Source organism: Lissotriton vulgaris, chromosome 9, assembly GCF_964263255.1.
Source record: "Lissotriton vulgaris chromosome 9, aLisVul1.2, whole genome shotgun sequence".
In the NCBI taxonomy this organism is placed as follows: domain Eukaryota; kingdom Metazoa; phylum Chordata; class Amphibia; order Caudata; family Salamandridae; genus Lissotriton; species Lissotriton vulgaris.
This window is the reverse complement of record NC_141697.1, coordinates 979,882,409-979,899,229: the sequence shown is the minus strand read 5'-3', so window position 1 is coordinate 979,899,229 and position 16,821 is coordinate 979,882,409. Positions and strand designations below refer to the sequence as shown.

Below are 16,821 nucleotides of genomic sequence, written 5' to 3'. Positions count from 1 at the left end.
CTGATGGTGCCTCTGCTGTGGTTTGGGGGGAGACAGGTGTGACCGAGGAGGGCCCGACAAGGGAGGAGGGGGAGCAGGTTGGGTCCGCAGAGGCCGCTCCTCCGTTAGCCAGGTCCATGCTGCCTGCGGTGTGTCGAAGAAAACCGCTTTGCCCTGGAAAAAATCTGAGGCGGGCTGGGAAGAGGAGCCTGTAATGCAATCCCAAATTGCAGAGGTTTTGTTTGACGTCTGTGTACGTACGACATTGGGCCTAAACTTTTCTCGTGTAGTCTAGGAAAAGCATTATGGTATTGTTATGGTATTTCAGGGGACTGTGGGCTCGGGCTTCCATCAGGATAGCGTCTCTGACTCGGAAGTTGAGGATCGGAATGATGATGGGACGGGGTGGAGCCCCGGGGTGAGGCCTGGCTGCCAGTGAGCAGTGTGCACGCTCAATTGTGAACCAAGGTGAGAGAGCGTCTTTGGGTATCCATGATCTGACCCAAGTCACCACAAAGGTGTCAGTGTGCCCCTGTCGGCACCCTCGGGAAAACATATGAGGCACAGGTTATTCCGCCGCGAGCGATTTTCGGCATCTTTGGCCCGGCGGTGCAGCTCTGAAGTCTGAGTCTGTAGGCGGGCCACCTCAGTTTTCAACTGGCCCAATTCGTCTTCAGGGTAGAGAGGCGCGATTCTGCCTCCGACAGTCTTGCTGTTGTGTTGTGGCGGTCCTAACGGATGAGGGCCACGTCGACCCGCACCTCGCCGATCTTCCCCTTTACGGAGGTCTGAGCGGTGCCAATCGCCTGCAGGATAGACGCCCCCTATTTTGGATTCCGGTCAACAGTAGTGTACTGGTCCATTTTAGTTTGGGTTTGCTGCAGGTGTTTTCGGGGCACGATCCCTTCCCATTCAGACTACAAGGGCTGGATGTCCCACTGGATGTAGGAGGCAAGCCCACAAGCAACCAATCCCAACATATGGGAAGGGAGGGGGAGGCTAGTGCCCAAGCAGTCGATGCTCCAGCCCGGGCGCCGAACCCACCCAGGCAGGAGCTTCTGGGTCTCAAAGGGCGCACACAAACCAGGGTCGTGGGCCTCGTCCCTCACCGCCCGAAATGACGACCGAACCAGAGGGAGGACTTCCCCGATCTAGATGGGGCGAGCACCGCTGGGCTGAGGGGAGGTGGGGGGGAGGAGGCGGAGATCCTGGTCCACGGACTTCCCGCCGCTCGAGGAATGCAGCCGAATACGCCTCACCCCGTGGAGTATATGTAGGATAGAGGCAGCTTTTGGGACGACAATCCAGAGCAAGAACGGAGGCTAGTCGGTCGAACAGCAGATGGACCTTCTTTTGCACCTGACTGAGGAAAGCGTGAAATTGGGTGATAAGATCCTGGTCTTCACAAGGTGGGGACTCTGCATTTAGAAAAAATCATCAGAAGAACACATTACTTATCTTTGGTAACCCTCTTTTTCTGGTGGATACTATACCTAACTGCAGGTTCCTCCTTGCCCTCCCACCTCCCTGTGCTGTGATATAGCCACTTCCATCCATAAAGATCCCAGTCTAGGAATTTGCACACTAGTTTGTTCAACTTGCCTGTTGGGTCTGCGTCCAAGGGCATGGAAGGCTTCATAAAAGAAGCTGACGTCAGAATGCATGGTTGAAGTGTACAAGCCGCTCCATTCATCACTTCTGGAGCAGAACCTAACTGTACCAAGGAGCACTGCTTTTGAGTTCTTTGGAGACATCCTGACGCCTGGGAGAAATTCACATGGTGAGGAATCTGCAGTTCGAGTATTCATCAGACATGGCAATACAAAATGTAAGTAACTTGTTCTTAAGACAATTTTGTTTCTGGCAATGCAGTGGCCCATGCTCTATCCATCTTGATCCAAAACAGAATTCTAAATAGAAGTTTGGAAGTGACAATTTCAGACTGGTAAATGTGCAGAACAAGCAGTCTACCTTTACTACATGCTTGCACATTCCAACCCTATAGAGGTTTTTTAGTATGTAGTAAGTGTCACTGTGTCTAAGTATTTTCATTGAAGGACCTGTGGTCGATTGCTTATGCCCTCTTCAGTCGATGTCGATACATAGCAGCATTGTACTTTTTCGTTTCAAAGAAAAGCAGCCTAGATGTTTGGTAACCGTTCGATGGAGGTGGTTTTAAATGCTGTATAAATTTTCCATTCATTTGAGTGCTGTTTGCCGTTTTCTCCTTTTTTTGTGCAGGCAAAGGATATTTTCTCTGATTATCAAACTGGTATTTTAGAAAACTCGCCTAAGATGGTCCTTCTTTTCCACCTGATCGAGGAAAGCGTGAAATTGGGTGATAAGCTCCTGGTGTTCAGGTACGAAAACTAGGCATCTTTTCTTGCAACCTCCATTTCCCCAGTCACTTCCAAATCCTATGCTATTTTCCCATTCTTCTCTAATTTACCTGTGTCTCCCTTCACCCCATCCCCAACAACCCCATCTCCTCATCCATAGCTGTACAGCTTTGCACCTACTCCACTTGCCGTATCGCACCTTCATTTTGCCTGCCATATTCTGTAAAGCCCTTTGAATCTTTTTAAATATAGCTATTTAATCAAGGTGTTTTCTTCGACATTCAAAAACTGCAGAACACATTTTTCAATGCTTCATTTTAATTTTTGAAACGATGGAAATCATTTTTGTACCTTTTGAAAATTTCTAAAAATATAGTCCATTAGCACTGCGAAATACATTTGGCTGAAATGATTCTTACTATTCTGCCTTCCCCGTGAAAATAAGGTCAGGAAACGTTGCCCATAGGCATTACAATTACCCCCAAGGAAAACTGACAGTGCTTCTGAATGGATCCTGATGTTGCACTGTCAAAGAATGTGCTGTGGGATCAGTTAATCAGTTAATTCTTCCAATCCAAAGAGCACAGCTGTCCCTGTTGTGACTTATTGTTCCTCAGAAAACAAGTAAGGATTTCGGTTCCTTCTTTTTCCAATCAGAAATCCATCCTTATCTGTCTTCTTGGTCACTGTGCCAACTCTTTTTGGTAAATATGGCAGTTACAAAGTACTGTAAAGTCAGTCAGTCATATACTTTATTCGATCACTTAAAATCATAAAAAGGACAGATACAGTATTCAACACTTTTGTGCAGATTCACAATCGGAACAGTAAGAAATTCCATAAAATCTATTACATTTACATTTCAGAGGTCTTCAAACACGGAACAGTTATTACACTAAAATACGCGAATAAACATTAAATTTCCAGTAAAAGATCTTCCTAAAGACTGGCATATAAAATAACAAGCAATGCCATATACAATAGACTAAAAAAACAAAACACATCATCAATCATAGTCGGTCTTCGTCTCCCATAAGACCTAGTCTTTTCTTCATCCCAATAATACGCACAGCTGCCACTAAAAAATTTGCAACATGAAAAATAGTCAGAGCACTACCCAAGAGTTGTAGGTAGAGCATTGCCGGCCTGACCTGCACAAACCCCGCTCCCCTTAACACTGGTAACAAATACTTTTTCCTAATGTCTGCGTAATACTCGCAGAACATTACAAAGTGCAAAGTGTCGTGTAGTGAGAAATTAACGCACTTACAGGGTTCAGCATCATCCGGTGTACCCCATTTAGGGAAATCTCCCAATGTAAGGTGAATTATATTAAATCGAAATCTGGTTAACAAATACCGATGGAAAGGGCGTGTAATTAACTTCAGGTAAGGCTCAATTCCAGGTGAGCTCATCAGACCATAGTTCACTCTTACCATAGGTTTTTTCAGCTCTAATGCCTCCCTTTCAGAAGAAAGAGGGTTTACCAAGGCCTTTTTAATCAAGTCTACATCTACTTTATTAATGGTTTCCGGTGCCAAAAAAAGCCCAGGACGACCACGTTTTTTGAGTGTGGATTCAATGTATGCTAGCCATGGAATTTTACCGGCCTTGTCTAGAGCTAGACAGTCTTTTAAAATCATATGGTTCAGGGAGATCTCCTGATTGAGCCAGGTCTTAAGCCAGCATATTAGTGGGGCTATTTTCAATGTGTCAGTAACGTAACTCAGCCCCCATCTCAGCATGAATCGAGAAAGTAGGGGTGGACTGAGGTACAGACAATAGGGATCTAAGAAATTGATTTTCTACCACTTGAATTTGGTGGTATTGTGTACTATACCCCCAGATGTCAGAGCCATACGTAGCTATTGCTAGGCACTTGGCCTTATACACCTTCAGAATAGCTTCCATGGGTCTGGCCCCAAGATGTTTTGAAAATCCCAGAAGGGCTGCTGTAGATCTGGCAAATACATTTCTTTTATGTTTCATTTGGGGACCCCATGATCCTTTTTCATCAAATAAAATCCCTAGATAGGTGAACACAGGGACCCTTTTGACCTCATCACTCCCACAGAAAAAGGATATAGTTTTTTTTCCCTACTATGTTCCCCCACTATCATAACGTGGGATTTTTTAGCGTTTATTTTCAGTTCTAGAGATTCCATAAATTTACCGAATGTGTCCAGCAGTTTATTTAGACCAACACCGGTACATGCCAATAGAACTGCGTCATCCGTATAAAGGAGAACCGGTATAATGGTTTCTCCTACACGCGGGACATCTAATGTAGCTCCCTTCAGGGCAGGTTCAAGTGCATTTATATAAAGCGTAAAAAGTAGGGGTGCCATAATGCATCCCTGCCTAACCCCTCGTTCGGAGTTAAAATACCTTGTACATCTCCCTTCCTGGGTGACTCGAATAGAGGCTAACAGGCCGCAATGAAGGTCAGCCAGGAATTTAACTAAGGCATAGTCAATGCCGATGTTAAGTAAAATTTGCCACAGCTTCGACCTGTTTACCAGGTCGAATGCCGTAGAGAGGTCCATGAACCCCATATAGAGGGAGCCCTCTTTCGCTATGGTATATTTGCTGATAAGTAGCTGCAGATTAAGACATTGGTTTAATGTACTTCTTTTAGCTCTGAAACCATACTGAGCATTTGACAGAATCCCTCTCCCCTCAAGGCAGTCTGTCAACCTCGCTAAAATAACTCTGCCTAAAATTTTCACTGTCGAATCTATCAGGGGGATAGGCCTATAACATGATGGGTCATTTATTTGACCCTTTTTAAAAACCGTAATAATGATGGATTTGGACCAAGATGCAGGAGATGTATTCGCACCCGAGGCATTGAGGACATTTGTTAGTACCCTGGCCCAGAAACTAGGAAAACTTTTAAATAGGTCCGCTGGGACCCCTGGCACCTTATTTTTCCTTGTCTCCTCAATTGCTCTTGCTACTTCTGTCTCCTGAAAGACCACTATGGTGGCTATTTCTGGGTTCAAGATCACCTCTTGGGTCCTCTCTGCCATCTGACTCCCATAAATCTTCTCGAAGTGATCTATCCATTGGTCATCAGGAATAATACAGTCAAGTGGGGAATTCTCGTCTCCCGAGAAAAAAGGCTAATTAATAGTTGACCAGAATTTCCCACTGTCCCTCAAAACCTCCGGGGACTGAAGTTTCTCACATGCCTCTTCTTTAATCTGGTTTTTTTTCTGTCCCTAATGGCCTGTTTATAAGCCTTCCTTAACTTCAAGACAAGCTCCTTATTTCTAGTGCCTACTTTCAAAGCTTTCAGTAGAGCGGAATGTGCCCTAGAGCAGGTGCTATCAAACCATCTTTTCCCTTTGTTAATTATAGGGAGAGTGTTTACCGCCAAATCGTTTTTAATTTGATTACAGATAGCATCAAAAGCCCCCACTATCAATATACTCGGCGCAGCACTATCCAGGCAAATAGCAACCTCATTCTCAACTTTGGACAGGACTTCCCCATGAAGGTTTCTGGGACTACTTTTGTCCATTTTAATCTTCTGCCCTGGTCCATAGGTAACAGCTCACGCCTAGTGGCCACAATCTTTAATTCAATAAAGCTCAGGTGGGGCCCCAGGGCCACTTCTAAAATCACAGGATTGTGATCACTAAAGGCGGAGTTCCCCACCTTATATATTAATACCCTAGTTAAAATTTGAGCTGTCCCAAATATGTAATCTATAACTGTACCTGGCTCTGCCTTTAAAAGAAGGAGCCCTAAAACCTCCCTCGGCACATGCCGATGCGTACAGGTCCGTGGTGGCCAGAAGGTTTTCAAGGGCCTCCCCCTGCTTAGTGTGTTCAAAATGCGTGTGAATTGAGCTTGGGGGACCATCAAGGATATAAACGCACGCTTGAGCACATGGGTGAATATTAAAGTCACCCATGAGGATAGCCTCAGAGCTTGGATAATTGGCTCTATATGTTACTAAGAAATCCTCTAAGCAGATAAAAAAATTGATTTAAAAACTCATTCTCAGAGGAGTTATAAAAATTCACCAGTAACAGTTTCTCTAATTTTGTTATTGATAGCTCTACTACCTGACAATTATGACAGCCCTCGTCAAGCTGTTTTAGTGAGCCAGCTAGTTTCAAGGAGCAAAATATTGCTAAACCTCCCTTTGCTCTTCCAGTTGTGGCCTGTTTAGCGGGAATAAAAAAGTGCAAGTACCCATCTATTTTAAAGTTGTTGTTAGTGTCCCAAGTTTCTTGGAATGCCATTATATCATATGTCTTAATTTCATCCAGCCAGATCATATCTCTACACTTGTTTCTCAACTCAGCTATGTTCCAACTCAAAATTTTGCAGGTCTGCACTTGAGGCTCAAAATTTACATCAGGGGGTTTTGTTATATTTCCACTCTTTGCCGCATCTCCCTCTTATTGAACTAAATTACTCGTACTCTGATCACAGATAGCACCTTGTAGTCAGTTGCAATCTTCCAGGCCAGGTATCCCATCAAACCTGTTAAAAAACGTTATATTCCCCACAACACTCCATTCCCTTTGCTCTCCAAAAGGGTTTTTTTCCCCTCGCCATGGATGCACAATTTGATAAAAATAAGACCAGGGTAAAGAGTGGATTGTAGAAGCTGGGTCCCTTTGTTGCCATTCACAGATACATTCCACCGCCCTCCTACTCCTAAAGTTGATGACTATGCAGTCTCCCTCCACAGACTTTGATTTATTCCCCACCCATCCCACTCTTCTAGCGAAGAGTATATCTGTGGATACATGGGGTGGCAACGGGCGGTTTTTGTTGAGCCAAAAAATACATTTATTCTTTAACTCAATATATGGTTCCCTCTTATCCTGGTTTAATTAGGGGACCCCGTCAAAACCACCACATATGGGGAAGATTCTGGGGGGAGTTGAATGATTGGTAGGGTAGCTTCACTATCGATAGATTGACTTTTATGCAAAGCTTGTTGATTAGTTACGGACCTGCTGAGTTCACTTAACTGTTGCCTATCTCTCAGCCATTCGACAGATAACAGGTTGCTGGGGCCGATAACTGGCATTGTGCCCGAGGGCCAGCCGAGTTACCACTGCCACTCTCTTTACTCACTACTATAGGGGTAGTGTCTACTGCTGTTACATTTGACCCCGAGTCGCCTGCTTGAATTCTGATTGACCCACTAGCTTGCTTTCCCTCCCTAGCCCGTGATGAAGCAACCGACAATTCAAGACACACTAATATTGTCTCGATTGTGTTCAATCTTTCACATAATGGAGCACAGGCCTTCTTAAGGAGGCTTTCCATCTTCGTCCAGAATGATGGTCCCAGCTTACTCAAGCCCTTATCTTCGTCGTGAGGTTGGGGTATACTTCCTTCACTTAAAGGCATTACATTTCCAGGATTAAGAGGAGGACTTTCCAACTCTGGATTGTTAGGAAAAGAGGCTTCCCCCAGTCTTGCTTTCTTCCCAGTTGTCTGTACTTTAGTGCCCATATGTTTCCGTTTTGCTGGTAAGCCCTGTGAATATTGGGACGTCCCCGCCTTGGCACTGCTAGATGACCGGGTCTTAATGTTGGGGGAGCGGTTCACCCCTGACAAAGTACACGTGTTTTTAACCAGACTCTTGTCCGATGTATTAGTAAGACAGGGTGGCTGACGTATCAAGGGCCCAGCTAAGTCCGAGGACTGGCTATTTCATCCCCCCCAGGGATATTAAAGAGACATTGGTGTCCGTTCGTTGCAAATCTGGAGACCGGGCTTCGGCTAGCCCGCCCATGGAGGATCTTTTATTAAAGGCAATATCCAGGGACAATCTTTTTTTAGTTAGCTCAATGACCTTTGCTAAAGCTGGGGACACTCTAACTAAAAAATTGTCCAAAGTGCTCATCCCGTGGATTTTCTAGTATCCCGGCCAGTTAGTGGAGGAGCAGACATAGTAACTGTGGGAATTTGACAGGGTGTAAGTGAGTGCCGCTCACTGACCTTAGAAGTGGATGTAGAATGTTTAAGGGGTGGCCCGTCCCGTCCTTGACCGGCCTAGAGCGGGCTACAATGGGCCCGCCCTTGGCCCGGCTCGACCCGCACGCGTACCGCGAAGCGGGGCTCTGCGCTGCTTACATGCACCTCCTTGCGCTGGTGCGGCATCAGTAGAGCGCGCCGCCACTGAGGCAGCCAAGAATTGTAGTCCAGAGGAGGCGGCACAGTTTGCAGCGTCCGATGACTCCACGCGATGGCGGCGTCTGACCCAGGATAGGTAGGCTTCTGCTAAAATGATTCCCCCACTCCCTGTACTGTAAAGATAAACATGCAATTTAAAACTAGCAATAAAAGGTTCCACCTTTAAAAGGAAGACCAGGGGAATATAGGGAGACTAGATTGGAAGATACCCCGCAGTCCTACACAGCATTTAACTACCTATTGACTCTTCAGGATATTGCAGTGTCACGATTTATTACAATTTCATGGTCCGTTTTCCTTAGGTAAAAATACAATGCATGCTCGCAACACATCATACTTTTTTGTCCTTTCAAAGGGGTTGTGTCTTCTCAGTCAGGTGTTTCAATATTTCTTTTTTATTCATTTATTAAGAACAAAGCTATTCATAATAACTGTAATAAATCTCCATATTTCCTGCCAAAGCAAGCTTCTACTGGCCCCAGATGACTAAATAGTGAAAAACCAGTAACCACACAAATTCAAAACTGGAGTGCATTTAAACCTGAAAATATGAATACATAGGCTCTTTCAAGAAGACACTAGGTAAAGAGAAAGCAGTGAGGTAAATGGGATAGTGCAGCTAAATGTCACATCCATTTACCCTCCTCCACCATTAGAAAGATGCAACATCTAGGCCATCAATAATTACGTATAGTTGTTGTTGAATACTCATGAATGCTTTCTTCCTAGTCTCCGATAGCAGCTCTTCATGATGCACTGACACCCTCTGAATTTGCAACACTGCAATCTTGACCGATGTCATTCATTGCAGTCTTGACAGAACCATTATTGATTTGCACTAAAGGAGAACCTGAACTCCTTGACCACAGCATCACATTCCTCAAACTGTTGTATGCCCAGTAGGTCAGCAAACACTCCCTCAAGTTAACTCTCAAGACTCTCCAAAAGGGAATAATCACCACTATAGGCCTGACTGACGTTTGGAGGCAGATCCACCCGGCCCAGGCAGCATATTCTTTCTACTCAGCGGCGCACAAAGTGTTTTCTAGATTAGACTACTTATTCACGTCCAGTCAGGAGATAGGTATTGATGTCACAGCGGAATATATGGCGAGGGGACTCTCTGATCACTCAACGCTCCTGGTGCAGATGGGACGGACTAGGGGCATGGGACGGGACTCATGGCGCCTCTCTGCATGGGACCTTAAAAATAAGGAGATACTCAAGGGGGTGAGAGCAGATGCACGAGTATATCTGGCTGAAAACGAAGGGACAGTGGACTCGGCGGTGACCCTTTGGGAAGCCCTAAAGACGGTGATGAGAGATAGAATACAAAGCAGATTGGGGCGGAGAGAAGGAGATTACAAGAAGAGGTAGCGGCAGTTGAGTGCACCATAGTGGGACTAGAACGGGAGCATTTAACCACAAAGAGCGACGACACTCTGAGGAAGCTCCTGGACAATCAGCGACAATACAGGGAGTTGGTGACTGGGGAGGCAAGGACGCAGAACCTGGCCACTCTTCACCGCCTTTACGACGTTGGAGATAAGTCGGGCAAACTGCTGGCGTGGCTTAGTCGCAAAGAACGGGCTGCGAGATGGGTGGAACATGTCCGTGATGCGAAGGGAGGGTTGGTTACCACAGATCCCCACATAGCGGATACTTTTGCGGCCTACTATGAACACTTCTACACAGCCAGACAATTAGGCTCGTGCGAGGAGGCGCTCCAATATTTGGCGCAAATCGACCTGCCTATGCTAGACTCGGAGACCCTCATAACTCTGGAGACTGACACCACTTTAGAGGAGGTTACGGTGGCCATCGCGGGGCTAAAACCGGGGAAAACACCGTGACCGAATGGTTTCCCGGCGGAATTCTTCAAGGGGACTACGGATATATTAGCCGCACACTTGAGGAACCTCTTCCTAGAAGCATACCAGGAGGGAAAACTGCCCCCTGACCTATCGATGGCGACAATAATCCCAATCCACAAAGAGGGTAAACCAAGGGAGGACTGTGCGTCTTACCGGCCTATTTCCCTTCTGAACACGGAGGTGAAGCTCCTTGCGACAGTCTTGGCGCAGCGGCTGAGATCGGTAGTACCAGAGCTGATACACTTGGACCAAACGGGTTTCCTGCCCGACAGGGCCACGAAACTCAATCTTCGACGCACGCACAACTGGTTGCAGGAGGTGAGAGACAAGGAAAGGCCACACTGGTTTCTCTCCCTCGACGCCGAGAAGGCCTTCGACTCGGTGCACTGGCCATTCTTAGAAGGCGTCTTACAAAAATTTGGCTTTGGACCCAAGTTTCGGGCATGGGTGTGCCTCCTCTACACCAACCCGCGTGCTAAGGTACGGGTGAATGGGAGACTGTCCCGTGAAATCCAAATTCAAAGAGGCACTCGCCAGGGCTGCACTTTGTCACCCCCTTCTGTTCACGCTAACGATTGAAACTCTGGCAGCCAGAATCCGACAGAACCAGCTAATTACGGGATTCAGGGTTACGGACGCGGACCAGACCCAAGAGAAACTATCTCTATACGCAGATGATGTCTTACTATACATCACTAACCCTGACACCACCGTACCGGAACTATTTCTAGAACTGGCACAAGTCCGTCCTCTATGACCCCAGAGGGGGCACCCGAAGGGGGACATTGCCGGATAGATTGACCATGACTGCGGAGGGTTTCCAATATCTGGGCGTCTACATTACCCTGGATAAGAGACTATCACTAACTAACAACGTAGAGAGGATAATGCAGAACTCCACCTCAGATATGGAGCGCTGGCGACAATTGCCACTGACGCTCCTGGGTAGAGCTGCCATGTACAAAATGATTGTACTCCCCAAGTACTTGTATGCCCTGCAAAATGAGTACTATTTACTTCCAGAGAGTGTACTGAGCAGAATCCACTCTGACCTCCGGACTTTCTTATGGCTGGGCAAACACCCGAGGATAGCACTGACCACCCTTCAACGCCACCAGTACAGCGGAGGGATCTCACTCCCTAATCTTGAAGCCTATTATTGGGCGGAACATTTGACCCCCATCAACGAATGGTTACATGCCCCGGCAGATCATCCCACATATGCGCTGGAGCGACACAAGCTCGCTCGCAGAACCTAATGACGTATCTGTATGGCGGCCCTGCAAGGACGGCACTGCTCCCGGCCATGAATATTACACTACGAGCCTGGACTAAGGCCACTAAGCGCACAGGCTGGGATAGGAAACCCACCCGGCAGACACCACTCTGGCATTGCAAGTGGCTATCTGAACTCCATAAGCTTAAAGGCTTTAAAAGGTGGGACGACATTGGGATTTCCACAGTTGGGGACGTGATCGCTAAAGGGGCACTGAAACCCTTCCAGGTCCTAAAATCTGAATATGGGCTCCACCACTCACAGCTTTTTAAATACACTCAGTTCCGCCATGCATGGAAGGCACAGAAGCTGCAACTGGAGGGTCTTGCGGATTATGCTCCGCTAGAGGGTAGGCTACTACAGGAGCAGATACAAAGCAAGGCAGTCTCACTCACTCACTTACAAAACACTCACCAACAACATGCTGGGGGACCTAGCAAGACAAAGAAACACTTGGGAGAAGGAGGTAGGAACACTTGAGGATATAGATTGGGACTTAGTGCTGATGCACCCACACGAGGTGGCGATTAAGTCGCGACTCCGCCTCATTCAATATAACGTGCTACATAGGACATACTATGATAGGGTGAGATTACACAAAATGTGGAGAGTAATGGATGCTAAATGTCTCCGTTGTCAGACCGAAGATGGGGATTACTATCACACAATATGGTCCTGTGAAGCAATACAAACCTACTGGAACCTCATATTTACGGAACTTAGAGACGTACTGGCCATGCCTATTGCACGGGAGCCCAAACTGGCCCTCTTAGGAATGACTAACGATGTAGACCTCCCGCGTCCCTTGCTGGTGTTCCTAGTTCTAGCCCTAGTGGTAGCGAAGCGAGACATTGCAAAATGCTGGGGAGTAGTGAACCCCCCGACTGTAGAAGAGTGGAGGAGAGGGCTAGACCTCTATATGGCGGCTGAACGGGTGACATATAAATCACAGGGCTGCCCGAGAAAGTTCAGAAAGGTATGGTCTAAGTGGCGACACTACCATGGGCTTTATGGGGGGCTGGGGGAGGGAGGCACATGATACTTAAAGCACTGCTGGGGGTGGTGGGGAGGGATAGGGACGCACGCGCAGAGTTTTTCTTTACCTGTTTACTAGGAGGGATGGATGATGTACACGTACAATATATTGACGTAACAGCAAAGTGTCAGTGGGGAGGGACAGGAGTGGGTCTAGGGGATTTTAAGCGACCAATGCCATGACTGTACTGTTGAGTTATTTCAAAAACTGCAAATAACAATATTTTTAAAAAAAACAAAGTTTACCAAACGCTGACTGTGGCTGAATGTTGACGCTACGCCAGCAGATGATTTGCTTTTTATACTTGCTTATGGATGCAACAATAAAAAAAATCTATATATATATAGACTCTCCAAAAGGGGTTCACCTGAGACACACGGGACCCTAATATGAGAGACCCTTTTCAAAACTGTCCAACATCTCAAACCTTTATTCGAAAGGCATTTGTTGAAGAGTCCGCAAACATTTTCAACTTAGCCATGTGGTTACCTAGCTCCTTTACATGACCTTCAAGGATAGACTACCCTTTTCAGTACCCCCAACATTTAGGTCTACTACTAAGACTGTGCCTAATAGGGTCCCCAACTCCTTTCAATCACTTGCAAGGCTGAAGTAGTATTGCTAGCCTCTTTTTTTTAGGTCTCGGCTGGCGTGGCTGCACACATGCGTAACTCGCTCAGTGAGATTTTATTAGGTCTCAGCTGGAGTGGCTGCGCACATGCTCATCTCGCTCAGTGAGATTTTATTATTTAGAGGAACTTCTGTAAAGGGCTTTAAGCCCGCCCCTCTTTTCCATTGGCTGGTGTCACCATTTATGCTAAACGGTGGCCAGCCATGGGAAAAGAGCTTTTAATGACGTGAACTTTTCTCTTTTTCAGATGGCCCACTTGGATGGGCTCGTCTGCCTTACATGCGTCGTGAAAGCTTTCTTATCTTTATGGGGCCATGTGTTTCAAACACATGCCCCCATAAAGACAAGCTCCTGCGCGGGCTGTCACATTTCACTCCCTCCGACCCCCACAAGCTCCGGCGCGGCACCAAACAAAATCCAAGAATTAAATATCTGGGCTGTCACATTTCACTCCCCTCTAAAAGGACGGCTAAAAGCGGTGAACTTGTCCCACGGACGCTGGTTATTCATAACCGAGCTGACTTTAGATTCCCGCCTTGGGGACAAAGTACCGGGCATCTGAGACGAGAAACGAGCACAAGTTAACTTGAAGCATAAAGGGAAAAGGACACGATTGCCAGCTTCGAGCCAACTAGTGTCAGAGAAGGAATAAGGAGAACGAATAGCAGAAAGCCATAAAGAAAGGAGGGACCTAGGACTTTAAATGATGTACCTCCTGAATCCACGAGTGCCGATCGGGCATTCCCGTGAAAGGTTATACGCATATGACAACTAAGATCGGAACTAATTTCATACGGAATCTGGCCGGTCTGAGCCAAACAAGTCACTGGAAACCCCTGTCACGGCTAGAGTTTGGGACTTGTGATCTTTTTCGTCCCACATCCTTACTGTTCGGATCGCGCAAGCCTGCTTCCGTTTCTTTCTACAGAATGCTTCTGCTCCCTCAAACCCGCCCCCCCCCCCCACCCTGAGCCTGCCCACTCTTTCCCAGAAACTATTTTTTGTGACTTTTCTCCTTGGTTCAGCAGCTCCTCTACGAGTTTTCGCTCCCAGGCACATGAACTGGTCGGACGTGTTTCTGGGACCTGACACTGATGGCCTGAGAGCCTGTTTTGTTCACCCTTTCGTGGCCTCCTCCCTCCCCTTTGCACTGTTCCTTTTGGAAGCGTGTAGGAAGCCTATCAGGCGAGAGACTCCTTCACGTTTAAAATGTTTAACTATTTTTGCTGCTACAGCGCCCTTTTCGATCCCTTCTGCCTCCAGGAGCACGTTTTTCATCTTTGAACTTTTCACCTTTTAGCATAGGTCTTTTTCATGGTGGAGAGAAAGCATCCGGACTGTGCTGCCAGAATTGAATATTAATAGTTTGTGCAGAAATCCACCTCAAAGGGGACACCAACGGCAAGTTCCAGCATGCTCAAGTTTGATTAATGAAAGCCTAGGACTGGAAAGTCGGTGTTGCGACATTGACTTGGAGTGTAACCCTACCCTTCCCACTGCTAGGCCGACGCCTTCACGCAGAGATATCCAATGTACTTTGCTTTCCCATGATTTTCTCCTCCTGAGGAGCGAGAGATTTTCGAAAGGGAAAGCCAAGGAGGTGGAAAAGCGTGTAATAGGAGGCAGGCAAGAAAAATATCTAAGACTGGAGCCCGTTGTCTCCAGCCGGCTCCCTCGTCTCTGTGCTCATTCGGCGTGGCTGCTGCCGCGGCCTGGCCCTCAAACGCCAACCTTGAGATAATATCCAGCACATTCCAGGCTTCAGACTGCAGCTAACGGCTTTCGATTTCTGATTTGGCATGCGTTTTAGAGGCGCGGGCACCGTGGCTGGCGGAGAGAAGCAGGGAAGGCCACGTGGCGTGGGTGGCTGCGGACATTTGTGCCATGGCCATTGACTGAAGGAAGTCGGTTAGCATAGATTGTTGTTCAGCCACAGGAATTCCGGAGCCCGCACTTGAGGGCCGCCTCTCTATGACCTGTACGCAGAGGCCATTAAAACCTCAAAATAAGGCCCTTGATACGTCATCAATTGACCGGTATGCGCTCTTTGAGCTCTGCTTTGTCACACAATTCTACGCCTCGTCAGAGGTAGTCAGTGATACATAAATAACATTTAAACGCGCGATGACGCGACATACATACCAACATTGTGTGAGTGAAAAGAGGTAGGGATTTTCAAGTTTTAAAATTAATTGGCATATTGATGGCATCTCTAGAGGTTACAGCCATTTCTCCTGCTGTTGAGAACTCAGGAAACACATTACTTGCCACTGAACCCGGATCAGAGAAAAGGTAAAGTGGATTTGAACCCAGGCGGCATTGTGAGCCGCAAGCAGCTTTATATTTACTAAACATTCCTTATAAACTGCACACAAGCCTGTACAGTGCGTTCAGGTCAGTACCTCAGCAACACTTGCAGCTCATGCATTTTATACCACTGCATTGCTTTCAAAGACGTGTTGGTTCCCTTCTTGCTCAAGGAGCTGGGGTTCACCTCTTGAATGGTTCAATCTGCAGCCTCAAAGCTGTAGTAGTAGCCTCCCTTCTAAATCAGCAGGGTTGGAAAGTGTGGTATGGAGCTGTGGATCTCGGAGATGTGGAGGATGAATGGAACCAAGACACATGGATCTAAGGAGTCTGCAGCTGTTGGGTATGGATCTGGTAGACATGGAGGTCTGAGTGGTGTAGCGAGGGCCAGGGCCACTGGAATGATGTGGCATGTATGGACAATGTATGCAGCAGGGTTGAGTAAATTATGCATCAAGAAAAGCCAAATTATGCAGCACATATTGAAATGGTATTACTTCATTGTTTTGACATTAGTACACTTGTTAACACTGTCTGGGCGTTGGGTGCACCTCATTAGTGCTAGTTCAACACTCAAAATATAAATAAGCAACAGGAAGGTGACCAGTTAAACATTTTTAAAGGGTCTACCACTAAAAGGCAACACATCACTGCATTTTTAGTAACATATGAACCATTTGAGCTACAAACCACATTTTTTGGTTAAAATCTGCAGATTATACAGCAAATGATGGAGAATGTGGTAAATCTATAATTAAACGAAAAACGCCGCGGCTGCACAATTGCATAATTCCAGTGGCCCCGGTGGAGCTGAGAGGTGTGAATGTGTGTGTTGTGCAGATTCTGTCCATGGAGAATCAATGTCGGAACAGCAATTTGTCATACTCCAGGTGGGAATGGGTCTGTTTCTAAAACTTCTTGCCACTGTACTACTCCAAATAATCCCAAACAATGCTTATGGTTAGGCCTCCTGTACGTAAAAATATACTCCAGGGAAACTTACAGAACTGGAAACAGTATGAAAAAAAGAGGCATTTAGAATTAGACACAAATACTCCTGACGTGCTCTGTTCCCACACGTATCCTTTGTATTCCCAAATGTGACCTATTGGCACACAGATCTTTGTCTTCCTTTCCCGGCCTCTCTTAATCTTAAAGCATCTTTCCAGACTTCCCCCTATCCCACATCTCTCTTCTCGTCTCTGCCC

The 16,821-nt window shown here is 46.6% G+C and overlaps 1 protein-coding gene across 2 annotated transcripts in view; it reads left to right on the top strand.

The window, feature by feature from the left end:
* Positions 1 to 16,821, top strand: part of RAD54L2 (RAD54 like 2) — a 1,034,525-nt gene that overhangs the window by 609,049 nt on the left and 408,655 nt on the right. For both annotated transcript variants that reach the window (XM_086938836.1, XM_086938837.1), the window contains exon 13: positions 2,221 to 2,339. In XM_086938836.1, coding sequence (XP_086794962.1) covers positions 2,221 to 2,339 — 119 coding nt within the window. The remainder of the gene's footprint in view (positions 1 to 2,220; positions 2,340 to 16,821) is intronic.